Source organism: Fukomys damarensis, unplaced genomic scaffold, assembly GCF_012274545.1.
Source record: "Fukomys damarensis isolate Sample0158 unplaced genomic scaffold, DMR_v1.0_HiC HiC_scaffold_36, whole genome shotgun sequence".
In the NCBI taxonomy this organism is placed as follows: Eukaryota; Metazoa; Chordata; class Mammalia; order Rodentia; family Bathyergidae; genus Fukomys; species Fukomys damarensis.
Window position 1 is genome coordinate 29,250,343 of NW_022900948.1, and position 13,524 is coordinate 29,263,866.

At 42.1% G+C, this 13,524-nt stretch overlaps 1 protein-coding gene and 1 non-coding gene across 2 annotated transcripts in view; both read left to right on the forward strand.

Annotated features, from left to right (window-relative positions):
* Positions 1-13,524, forward strand: part of Snx30 (sorting nexin family member 30) — a 75,667-nt gene that overhangs the window by 44,226 nt on the left and 17,917 nt on the right. The window contains exon 8 of the mRNA XM_019209805.1: positions 13,075-13,161. Coding sequence (XP_019065350.1) covers positions 13,075-13,161 — 87 coding nt within the window. The remainder of the gene's footprint in view (positions 1-13,074; positions 13,162-13,524) is intronic.
* On the forward strand, positions 1,392-1,501 carry LOC117284401. Its single transcript, XR_004515474.1, has one exon. It is a non-coding gene; the product is annotated as a U6 spliceosomal RNA (small nuclear RNA).

Genomic DNA, 13,524 nt, shown 5'->3' on the forward strand with positions numbered 1-13,524 from the left:
ACCCAAGAAAAAAAAAAAAAAAAAAAAAATCAAAAAAGTAATGGATTATTACCTCCCTCTGCATGTGGCAAAAGTTTCCTTTTTCCTAAGTGCGCAAAATCAGACAGACATCATTGACATATGAATAGAGCGTATGGCAAACCAAGTATGTGAATTAAGTGAAAAATAGTTTGGGAGAAATTCTTATTACTCTATTCTGAGAGTTCAAGAAGATATGATGTGTACTAAACAAGAACAGGATGTTCTGGAAAGAGCATAGTTAAGATAATTAGAGCTATTGGAAGTTAAAATACGATTGCAGAAATAAAATTGAATGGTAAAGTTGGAATTTGAAGATGAAGAAATCTTAGATGTACAAACAAAAATAGTTGGAAAGTAAAACAAAAGTGCAGAAATACCAAAAGCATGAAAGGAAGAGAAGAGATATACAGGATTACTCCCAAAAGTTCAGCATCTGACTGAGAAGAGTTCCTCACTGAGAGAGCAGGAATAATCGAGAGAAGCAAATTATGAAAGAAATAATACAAGAAAATCTCCCAAAGTTGAAGGCATAGGACTTCAGATTAAAAGGACATGCTGTTTTCCAGCAAAGAGAATGAAAAAACAGCCAACCCAAAGCATATCACTGTGAAATTTAAAAGCAAAAATGATAAAATTTTGAAAGCTTTTAAAGAAGAAGAGGGAGGTGTTGTATAAAAGCAATAAAAATCAGAATCACAATGGTGGATGAGAAGAAACAGGAACTATGAAGACAAATTATTTCTACCTCAGACTTTCTATGCAGAGTAAGGGTGGAAAACAGGATGTAAAGCTTTCACATGCACACCGGAAACTTGCTGCGACCTCCAAGGCTGATTAAGAACAGTTCCAGGGGACTCATGATGTTGTTAGAGAAAAGGACTCATCTTCCCGACAACAGAAAAAGATATGTGGCTCAGTATTGAATATCCCCACCTGCAATTACCCCTTTCCTACTTCTTGAGATCTCTGAATTATTTGTCTGTCTTTGGGGGAAGATCTGGGACAACCCATTAAGAAAGACTTGGTTAGGAGCCAGGGGTGTTGGTGCGCACCTGTCATCTCAGCACTTGGGAGGCTGAAGCAGGAGGATCACCACAAATGTGGGGCCAGCCTGGGCTACATAGTAAATTCGAGACCAATTGCTTCTCAACCTTTTGGCTAAGATCAAGTGTAGTAAGTAAGGACAAGGCCAGTTTGGACTACACAGAGAGACCCTGTCTCAAAAACAGAACAAAACAAAAAACTGACCCAAATCTAGTGAGAAACCTGTCAATCACATTGCATTGTAAAAAATGGAAATCCAGAAAAATCATAGAATTGTGGAAAATTCTACAGCTTGATAAGGGAAAAAGGTGAAAAAGAAGTGAATTGTGCTCGCTTCAGCAGCACATATACTAAGATTGGAATGGACAGTACAGAGAAGATTAGCATGGCCCTGTACAAGGATGACACGCAAATTTGTGAAGCATTCTGTATGTTTTATATGGAGGCCACATTTGTAAGTGACGTAAGTAAGACACGTGTACATACTGAATATTTTCTCTGGTGTGAAAAACTAAAAGTGTAAATAAGATTCAAATTGTATAACTGACAATGTAAAATAGGAAGAAAAGGGCTAAAGGTGTAGGGGATGTGGGAAGGGTAGGGGAAAAGAAATAAGGAACAAGAAAAAATATGAGACAAGGAAAACACGGAAACAGAGTCTTTGTAAATAGGAAAGGGAGGAGGTCCAGGGGTAAGGGGAAAAATGAGAACCGAGACCTGTCATGTAAAGGTACAAGAGCCCAATGATGAATGTAACTGTAGTGTATACTTTAAAAGCACCAATAAACTCAATGAAAAAAAAAAAAAAGAACAAGTGAATCGAGTAGTAAGGAAAACTTCTACAAAAATGATTATGGAAATTTTCAAGCATACACAAAAGCAGAGGGGATTCGTATGACAAATGCCTGTTCCCACCGCCCTCATTCTTCCTCCTTCCAGCAGCTTTGGGTGTTACAGCTCCAGATCCGTACAACGTGGTGACAGAGGACAGTGGCACCTACTCCAGCTGTAATCACTGTGTCACATATGCCTTATCAAGCCGCCAATAAAATACTTACAAAGACAAGTTTGTGTCTGGATCTCACAATGTGAGTTTCCTTATCTGTGGGCAGAATGGTACTGGTAAAGCTCAGATGTGGGATTGTAAGACTGAGGTGGCTTTGTTAGGAATTATTGGAGCTGAGGCTGAAAACCAAAACTTCTGGCTCCGAATTTGCAGCTCACTTTCCTCTGTCATATTGTCTTTAAAAACCACTGAGATGCACATTGCATTTTAAAGCCTGTGGCTAAAGAATCGAAAGACGTCTTGATTTGCTTAAAATCAACTGAAATATTTTGCTTCACTTATGGAATTAATAGTGTCTGTTTTTGTGAACAAAAATAAAATATTACAATCCCTGGGGGTATCCCTGGATTTGTCTCTTACATGTACACAATTTTCATCAAAATGCATACACAGTGTTAGGATACTATAGTATGAATTAATTTGTTCTAGCATGTGGCAAGGGTGTTATTTTATTTAATTATTTATTTTTGAGGCAGAGTCTCACAATGTAGTTGAGACTAACCTGGAACTCACTATATAGCCCAGGCTGGTCTCAAACTCACAGCAATCCTCCTGCCTCAGCCTCCCGAGTACTGGGATTACAGGCGTGCGCCACCGTGCCTGGCAAGGGGTATTAGTATTTAATATGTATTTGTAAACCAAAATTTTATTTTTTTATTTTTATTTTTTAAAATTTTTATTGAGTTTATTGGTACAATCTAGGTATACAATACAATAACATTCATTATTGGGATCCTGTACCTTTACATGATAGGTTTTGATTCTCATTTTTTCCCCTTGTCCCTGCCCTCCCTTCACCCCCCAAAATTTTAAATTGTTGTTTCGGAAGGACTTACCTGGCATCTTTATGAAAACATCATTAAATTGTGAGCCAAGCTTATTGTATAATTAAAGTTATTCATGAAGTTCCTCAGGTGTTCTTGGTCATTAAAGTATTGTGTAATTAAAGTTAGGCATCCAAGAAACATTTGTTTGGTCTTTCTTTACCTCATGTATGAGGTGTGTGTACGGATTACTTTGTTTACTGAGCCTGAAAAAAAATGCAGTCAGGTCATGAGGCTGGGAGAAGCAGATCACAGTCAGTGCTGCCCAGGACAGGACCTGGTAAAGAGGAACTGTTGACTAGTGGTCTCCAAGACCCAGGCTGTTCCCCACAGTGAGCTGAGCTAGGTGCAGGTAGTAAGAAGAGAGGCCGCTTACTGTCCCTCTTTACAATCAGAAAACAGTTCTGCAGAGTGCTGTGGGCCAGTACAGAGTGACTGCGTGGCAAAGCCAGACCAAATGGAGGATCCCCAGAGTTTGTATGGCCCAGGCCAAAGACATGAGGACAGTTGCGGTGTCTGCGTGGTTCTCCTACCTTTGAACATTGCTGCTGCTGTTTAAAAATTCTTAACTGTATTTCATTCCTCTAAAAGAATCATATGAATCCATTTTCAAAGTAACTCAGATATGACTTTGTTATTCATTATGAAAACTGACATTAGAAGAGGTGGCTTGCTAATGGCCTGGCTGTGGCGTGTTTGTCCTCATCAGTGGCCAGATGGCCTTTACAGCTGAGAGAATCCTGGTAGTGTTTTGGAGAGGGGAGTTATGGTGGGGACGTTTTGTCAGTTCACACCTTTATCTTGGCACTAGGTGAAGCAAAGTTAGAATTTATCCTTCTCCTCTGGAGGCAGTGGCTCTGCCTTGGTAATTTCCCTAGTTGAGGATTGGTCCATCCCTGGGTGGGGATAGTGTTGGAGCTTCTTGTAGCCCTTTGCTAACTGGACTGTTGGGTTCCTCTGAGTTTGAAAGGACCTTGGGGATCATTTTGTCTGATTTGTTCATGTGATAGATGAAGAAACAGAGCTCTGTAGGTAGACTTGTCACCCAGTAGCTATGTGTTTACTACTCTCCAGGGGAAAGACTAAGTGATCTCTGGTTTTTCAAGGCTGGTCTCAAATTGTGTCTCTTTCAGGATAATTGTGGTTGGGTACATTCTGTTCCCCTTGAAGGTAGAGAGCAAGAAGAAAGAAAAAGTAGGGTCATTATCAGGCCACATGGAACAAATGGAGCCGTGAGACTTTCAGGCAGTGAACATTCAGAACAGCTTGTACAAGAAAAATGGTTGAAGGCTTATATTTTACTGAGGATGCAGAGAAGGATAGCCCACAGAGCCCGGGAGGGAGGACACGCCAGTTAAACACCCTGCAGGTGTGAGCCCTTGTGGGTTCTTTTATGAGACTTCACGTCATATAGACTCTGGGTAGAGTGTAATGAAGGTCATGATGCACCAAGAAAGAACATCTCAGAGTCCCTCGCCAAATGCCTGTCAGTGCCTTTTGAGGATTAGGGTCATTATGACCAGGCCAACAGGCAGAGAAGCCTTATTTAAGAATATTGGGACGGAACTGTCTTGTTTCTCACACTGCCTTATGTATAGAAGGTGGTCAGCCATATTTGATCATTTGAACATTTACAACTATATACTATGCCATGTGGAGCATCTTGTTATTTTTAAGAGATGAGTTTATTGTAAGTGAGTGTGCTTGTCTCAGAGGTCATGGAAGATGACCGGGTGAGGCGAGGGTCTGATGAAAGCCTGGGTTGTATGGAGAAAGCAGCTTTGGCTGGGACTTGACTAACAGAGGAGTTAGCTGTGCAAGGCTTGGCATTGGAGTATTTTAGATGGAGAGAGTGTCCATTGCAAAGCTTCTGAGGCATAAATGAGTTTGGTGTCTCGCAGATCAGAAAGGCCAGTGTGACTGGAGGCCAGTGAGCCATGGCTGGGGTGAAGTCAGACAGGCAGGGGCCAGGTCACAAAACATCTTAAAGCCATGGTTGGTAAGAGTCTGGATTTTATTTCAAGGAATAAAGGGGGAAATCATTCAGTTTTATGCATGGGAATGACAGGATGCACTTGTACTTTTAGCAATAACTGTGCTGTGGCTCAGAGACCAGACTCTGGAAGATTGGGCGGAGGTTGGCAAGACCATTCAGGAAGCCCTCACAGGGACCCAGTGGTGCTGGAGCTGAGACGACAGTGGTAAAGGTAGAGTGAAGGGACAGTTAGACTTGTTGCTATATTAATGTGATGTAAGAAAGGGAGGAACTGAGGTTTTGGGCTTCGGCAACTGAGTGGACAGTGGCACTGTTTATTGGGCTGAGGAAGTCTAGGGAGAAACATTTTGGTCAATTGGGAATCAACTTTTTTTTGGGTTATGTTTAGTTCGATAACGTCTGAAAGTGGGAAATTCATGGGAGCTGCTTATGAGTTTTAGTTCAGTGTAGCAATAGAAATTTAGAAGTCATTGGCTTGTGCATAAGGTTTAAATCTATTAGACTGGGAGATTGTCTGGGCAGATGAGCGTGAGGTAAGCAGAGTTTAGGCCCATGTCTCAGGCATAACAATATTTAGTGGGCCACCCCCTAATGGAGCAAAGGAGCCTGAGAAGGAATGGTTGGTACTGGGCGGGAGGAGTAGAGGACTGCCTCAGTGACACCAAGAGAAATGCTCTAAGGAGAAAAGCCATGCTAAATGGTGACCATTGGATTTGATAATCCAGACATTGGTGAGCACAACATCTGAGAGGTGTGAGAGGTGGATGAAGTAATTTTGACATAAAGGCAGAGTTTATTTTTCAGCTGGAGATCCCTGCAGCAACATTCCAGGATAGTTCTTTTCAAATATCAATTTATCAGCTGGTTTCTTCAGCCCACCCACTTTTCCCCCTCATGAGTCACAAGGTGGAGCCAGTGAGTCAGCAGGTACATTCCAGTTCTTTTCCTTTAGGTTGGCTATTTCACACTGCCTTACAAAAGCTGAAATGGAGCCAGGGATTTGGCTCAGTGGTTCTGCTGCCTGCCTCACAAGTACAAGGACCTGAGTTTGATTCCTGATACAGCTGAAATAAATGAAGTATAAGATCCCAATGATGAATGTAACTGTATACTTAAAAAGTACCAGTAAACTCAATAAGATTAAAAAAAAAAAAACTGAAATGATTTTCTGAAAGATTGAGTTTTCAAGGAAAAAAGGTCCCTCTTCCTGACAAAAGTTATTAATAATTGTAGGGTCTGATTTCTTACAGATTGAGGTGGAAAAGATGAAGAAGCAGAATATGAAATATATACGATGTCAATGATTTTAAAAAATAAGGAAAATATAAAAATTAAAACCCAGATTCCCAGTGATGGTGAAGTGAGCACATATTAAACTTCCTCTCCTTTGTGAAACTTCATCATAATGGCACTGCAAGGACTGTTTAAAAGATATATAAAGACAAAAGAGCACCAGACAGGGAAATCATAGCAATATAATTTGGGGAACTAGAAATATGTTAAGTGAGAAGTGATTTAGATGACTCAAAAAAGCTAACATGGGGGAAAAAACCTGGCTTACACTGTGGAACCTTCTAAGCGTTGCCCTCTCTGGAACCCAGGGAAATGGAAGCTGAGAGAGTAAAGTCAGGAGTCTGTGTAAGAAGCAGCGAAAACTTCTGGTTCTGTCCTCCCTCCTCACACCAGAGTCACAGGTCCCTTCTGCCTGCTGGCAAAAATGAGGGATATGGTGTGCGGAAGAGTTGGAAGGGGTAAGACCAGAGGGTCTGGGGATGAAAGGACTCCGGGTAGAGGTGAAGCCACTCAGTAAAAGGTTGCTGAATGTTGAGGCTCTGCTTGGCTTTCAGCTTTGTATCTGCCAGTAGAAGAACCTTTTCCAGAAAATCTGAACAAGCCAAGAGAAGAGGCTGATATTGGGGGTGAGGAGGGGGCAGCAGAGGGTCCCTCAGTGAAAGGACCCCAAAGAGTCCCTGCTAGAGAAGTGTCAACAATTGTGCTAAGACCAAGGTCACCAAATGCATAAGGGATGATCTGAGTATCAGAAGACAAATAAGAAAAAGCATACTGAATGAAACATCAAAGGGAAGAAAATTTCCAGAAAAAAATTAGAAGGTTCGGAAAGAGATTAATATCTTCAGAAGATGCCACAGCTATAAAACCAGAATTTTTATTTTTATTTTTTTAAAAACCAGAATTTAAAAAATTCATTGAACAGAGATGTCTTGAAAATTAAAACTGATGGGAGCAGAGGGAAAAAATAGAAGAGACAGAAGAAAAGTTAAGGAATTTGCATATTTTGAAACAGATTGTGATTTGGAGAGGAAAAATATACTAATTTAGAACCAGGCCATACATTGTTACATCTGAATAATAGGGGTGCAGGAGGAGAAAGCAAAGAAATGGGAAGCATCAAAGAAGTCATGCAAAAGAGGCTGAGGATGAAGGCATAAAGGGTCACTAATTACAATTCAGAGAAGAGACTGTGGATGGCTCTCCCCTGTCCTGTTTTTCCTCTATTTTTCTGAAACAGATTTTTCAAAATGTGTTAAAATCAGAGGGGAAATGTGTGGTTTCACTGTTACCAACATTGCCGAAGAACATTTAACTCACAGTTGGTCTCATTTTCAGTAGAATGAATGTGGAAGAAGAGCATGTCACAAGGGATAACCTGAACTAAGTCATTTATTCAGAAATTGTGATACCAAGAGAGCTAAATCGTGGGTTTTGCTGCCTGTAGCAAGATGCTCTCCTAGACAGGCCACTGGGCTAAGTTGGGTGTTTTAGTTTTTCGAGACAGGGTCTCACTAAGTAGTTGAGACTGACCTGGAACTCACTATGTAGCCAGGCTGGTCTCGAACTCACAGCGATCCTCCTGCCTCAGCCTCCCGAGTGCTGGGATTACAGGCGAGTGCCACCATGCCTGGCGTGGGTTTTTTAGTTTTATTTTCACTTGGGCTTTTTCTTTTTCTCTGAACACCTATTATCCTGCACAAATTGCTCTCAGAGCTTTGGAGCTTTGAGGTTGCTGGCATGTGAATCACTGTGTTCTGCTGTCATCTACATTTGCTTGAGCTGTCCTGCTGCTTTCATACCTTTCCCAGCCTGCATCCTAAGATCCCTCTTATGTAAAGATTGGAAGCTTACAAACTTTGCAGACCTGAGGAGACTTTCTGGCAGCTGCTGGCCACGTGTGTTGGGCTGTTTTTGGGCTGCCTTTCCCCTTCCACAGTCTGTGAGCCTGTGGCTGTGCCAGGAGAAGACACGGACGTGAGCTCTGGAAGGAATGTGGAGCTTTCCTGTAGATATTGACCACTGTGTGTTTTCCTGGAGAAAATCCAGCTATGGTGTTGAGAGCTGAACCACAGAATGTGTCTTATCTTAACTCTACTAGACAGTTTTGCCATTGTGGGATAAAGCCTGTTTGCCATAAATACGCCATGAATGACATTGTTACAGGCTTCCTAATAGCTGTTAGGTTTGTGGTAAACACTTTGGATGACAAGTATTATGCTCCCATTGTTTAACCTTTTTGTTATAGAAAAATTCAAATATAATCAGAAGTTGAGTGAAAATCTGGCAAACCCCCATGCACCCCAGCCAACTTTAAGGGCTGCCTACTCATGGGAAGTTGGTACATTTACATAACACATCTTAATTCTTTTTTTATCCTTTTCCCCTCCCTCTCCCTCCATCTCTTGGTCCCCCTCCCATTTACAAAATGTCCATGTCCCTATTTCCTATCATCTATCTTTTAAATTTTATATTTTGGATTTATTATATAAGAGAAACCATGTGATATTTGAGCTTGTGTGTCTGATTTTCTTCACTTAACATTATAGTCTCAAGAGGCATTCATTTTCCTACAAATGAATTAAGTTTATTCTTCTTTATGGAAGACTAGTACTCCATTGTATAATAATACCATAATTTCTTTATGCATTCATCCATTTATCTGTTGATAGACATATAAGCTGCTTCTAATATTTAGCTAGTATGAATTGTGCTACAATAAACACAGTACTAAAAAATAAAAAAAATCAAAATTGAAAAAAGGGTTCCCTAGTTGTGACCATCTTGTTATCTCTGCTCCTACCCACTCCCAACTCCTACCTGCTTTATCAAACCTTGAATATCACATTGGTTCATACAAAAATATTCAGTATGCATCTGTAAAATATATATGTTCTTTAACAGTGAAGAAGAACCATGTTGTCATTACACCTAGAAGTAAAAACAAGTTTCTTACTATGGTCACATAACCCAGTTAGTGCGCAAATTGTCTCAGATCCTGTTTCCCCAATCATTTCAGATGCTATTTTTTTACCTCAGCCCCCACCCAAATAAAATCCATATGCTGGGTAATATGTTTCTTAAATATTAAAAGTCTTTACATGATTTATTTTTCCTTGAAATTCACTGGTTAGAGACCGCGAGTCATTTGTAATCTTTTCACTTGAAAAGAAAGATAGTGAAATTTCATATTATTGAAAACACTTGAAATCATTAACTTTGCATTTTAAAAAATAGTACCTGTGGGCTGGGGATTTAGCTCAGTGGCATCATGCCTGTCTCACAAGCTCAAGGTCTTGAGTTCGATCTCCAGTACCAAAAAAATTAAGTTGCTGTCTGAGCCAGGCATGGTAGCGTACACCTGTAATCCCAGCACTTGGGAGGCAGAGGCAGAACAATCACTGCGAATTCAAGGCCAGCCTGGGCTACGAGTGAGTTCAGGGCCAGGTTGAACTACAAAGCAAGACCCTGTCTCAAAAAATCTATATCTAAGGAATGTGTGTGTGTGTGTGTGTAGTATGTGTGTATATATATGTGTGTATATATATGTAAGTATTTACTATCTGAGAGTTTATTCCATATCTGATTAAAGGTTGCGGTGGCTGGCGATTTAGTGTAGTGGTCTCATGCCTGCCTTGCAAGCTCAAGGTTGTGAGTCCATCCCCGGTGCCAAAAAAAAAAAAAAAAATGTTGCTGTGTAGATGTGAAGTCCTCCCTGGGCACCTGTATGCAGTTTTACGCTCCCCCAAGTCCTCAGTTCTTTACTCTTTCTTCCCTGTGTTAATTTTCCTCTTAGACACCCAGAGCACCCCTCACTGTGTATTTTACTTAATTGTTATTCTCCTCATCTCTAGTGTGGAAGCCCCATTCAGGGAAGGTTTTGTTTCTGCTGTATGCCTGCCCTTGCATAGATGAAGGCATATGTTTTAGAGCAAAAACAGGGTGAGGAGGGTTGTAGGAAAGGGCTGGTGGGTGACACAGTGTGAGGAGCAAAGTGTCTCCATGCCTTAGCCCGTTTTTGTGCTATCTGGAGAATCAGAGATCCATAGAAAGTTTGGCGAGAGGCTCAGGCACATATCTTGGGCATGTTCCTCTCTGTACACCTGACTTGGCTTTTGGCTTTTTTACCTTGTTACAGACTTGGGCCCCATTCAGTAGTCACAGGCCCGTTTGACCAGTTTTATCAGCAGAGGCTGTGTGTTAGGGGTGGGAAGCCCATCTTCCCATACGTGGCCAACAGCCTGCCAAGGTACTCATCTCAAGAGCGGTAAACTGTCTCCATTGGAAATGTGCTTCCCAACCTTTAGCATGGCTGGATCATGCTCAGACAAACCCTAAGCTGAAAAGTAGCAGGAAAAGGCTGAATGAGTGAGTCACTGCTATACTGTCAGCCAGCAGTGTGGCCTGGAAAAATTCCACCGCTGTCCCTGTTCCCAAGTCTCCAGGGACAATGGCCTTTTGCCTCTGCAAGGCAGTTGAGAGCCTTCATGCTGTCCTGTGACCCGGGAATGTTTTTCCTATGGCCACCTCCACAAAAGGCTGTTCCAGGTGAGTTTGGGACAGCAGAGGCCAGGGAGAGTAACCAGGCTGCCTGGGCGTGTGGGGGTGGAGGGGGCGGGCAGAGTAAGTATAGCTGCATTTGGGGCACCCTTACCTTCTTGGGGGTGTAGGGAAACAAGACAAATTTGAACTATTTTCACTATGTGGGGTGCATCTCCTCTCCCTGTCTCTCCCCCGGGGACCTTGACATCCTCAGCAGAGCCATCTAGAGTAGAATGAGGGACAGAAAGCTCTACACTGTGGTGACTATGCTGAGACATTTTCTAAAGAGCACTTCTGGTCTGGTGAATGCCAACCTTATTCCTAGGAGTGCTAGACTGTGTAAGATGAGCCACATCCTGTGAAAGGAAGTATGTATGGTGGATAAGAATTCCATTTGGCCCCTTCCCTGGCTGCTCCAGTACTCCCTTGGATAACGTATGTTTATTTCTCCTGTGTGTGGGTGGGTGGATGTTGGGGGGCGTACTACTTCTGGTATCAGACTAGTAGATTTAGGTTATTTTCTGAAATCCAGAAAGGACTTTCTGCCTAGTTTTTCCTATTAGTTTGGTTTTACTTTATAAATTAGTACTATCCAATATGATAACCATTAGCTGTACGTAGTTAAATTTATATCCAAATTAATAAAACGCAATAATTATTTAAACCCATTTCTCAGTCATATGAGCTACATTTCAAGTGTTCAGCAGGCAGGTGACTACTATGTGAGGGCAGACAATGGAATGTTTACATCATAGCCAAGAGTTCTGTGGAACAGCCCTGTAAGTGATGCTGTTACAGATTAATGAGTGTAAGGAGCAAATGTCAGAGCCCTTAGAAGAAAAATGAGAGGTGCATCATGAAAAGTGAACGATTGTAGGTTTTACTTCCTGCTCTTTTTTGGCAAACAATCCTCACAGTAAATTAGTATTTCAAGGGGAGACTTGAGACTCCCAGGATTTCATTTTGCATTCTGTTAGAAAGTTGGCCTTGGAGTCCTCTCAACACCTTAGAATATTGTCAGGGACCCAAGGTGCACCCTACATAGCTCATTCCATTCTCCTTGAGAAAGTCTTGCTGAGGGACTTGAGTTTACAGTTAGAAACTTTTATAGCAACTCGTGACTTCTGAGTTAGTGGGAAAAAAAGTTCTTATCATTCTTGGATTGCCACTTGTGATTCTCCCAGAAGAAAAGAAACCCCTTTGATAAAACAGATGTTTTTCAAGAACGTCTACTGCAAGCTTTTCCATTTTGCTTGGTGGGTCTCGTGACAGAGCTGAGACGAAGTGAGGTAAGAGAGGCGAGCCTAGGCACAGATTTCAGGAGATAGTCACTGGATAGGGCTGACCTCTTAGCATGGGCCTACAAGTGAGTGTCTCCTTGTATTTTGCAGCCTGAGCACCTGGCCTCAACTTGCTCCCGTCTGGGACTGGTCCTAGGAAGGCCCACTTAGCACTCGCTCTCACAGGCTGACCATAAGAAACTAGGAGTTCTGGACACACACACGTATAGGTCTTCCAGCACCTACAGCATCGCACCATGCCAGCACCTCTCAGGCTGAGCTCTCCAGCAGGGACTGTACCTTTTTGCTCTTTGTATATCTCATCCAGAGGGGAAGGTAGATAAACAGTTAAGGAGTCTATGAGTAGGTCAGCTCATCAGGGGTCAACTCAGTGTAATGAAGAGCCAAAAACTCTCACTTTTGTATATGCAACATTTACTGTAATTCTAGTGTAATTAAAATTGGTAAGGGCATAGATTTTAGTATTCTCAGCACTAAACAGTGAGTTTTTGAGGTGATTCATGTTAATTAGCTCAGATTAGCCATCCCATAATGTTATGTATATTTCAGAAAAAAAACCTTCTTGACTTAGACTTTTCCATTGAGTTTAGAGAACACAGTGCATCATAACCTGTGAGATCCCACCTGCAAATACAGCCGAGTTTTCTGTGCCCAGTGAGGCTGAGTCCTCCGTCAGTGTGACAGTAGGTGGGCAGTGTTTGTTCTCTTGCTCTTCTCAGAAGATCTTTACTCTCAGTATCGGGTAGTCACCTCTCGGAAAATCTTGGTCTCCAAGAATGGCTCTCCTTTCTTCCCTCCTTTCGCACACTTCCTCCAGTCTGTCACACGTCACACGTCACACCGCGCGCTTCTGGCCCAGGAGAAGACCAGCCTGGGAGCTCGTGGCGGGGCCTGGCTGGATATGCTGGGATTTGGGAAGGGCTTGCCTGGGCTTTGGAAGGCCTCTTTGCAGACTCCTTGTTACATTTATCTCTTCTCTGCCTCCCACAGAGTGTCCTGAAGAAGAGAGACCAAGTCCAAGCAGAGTACGAAGCCAAACTCGAAGCTGTTGCTCTGAGGAAGGAAGACCGCCCCAAGGTCAGGGAAGCCACCATGTTGATCTCCATAATTCTCCCCTCTAGATCTGTATGACTAAGGTGGTCAGCACCAGTTGGGCTAAATTTATGCTACTGTTTTTCTCTTTTTACTCCCTTTTATTTTGTGAGTTTCTAATACGTACTGAAGAGTTGAGTTTTCTTGGGATCTTTTTAAAAAACACGCATAGTCATGACATTTATTGATAGTTTCTGACTCCATAAAATGGCACTGCATAAAATGAATAGTCCAAATCATTACACACAAGGTAAGGTTTGTGGAGGGGCACACAAACTGTTGGCAGGCCATGGCAGGAAAGACGAGGGAGGGAGGGAGAGAGGGAGAGAGAGGGAGAGAGAGGGAGGG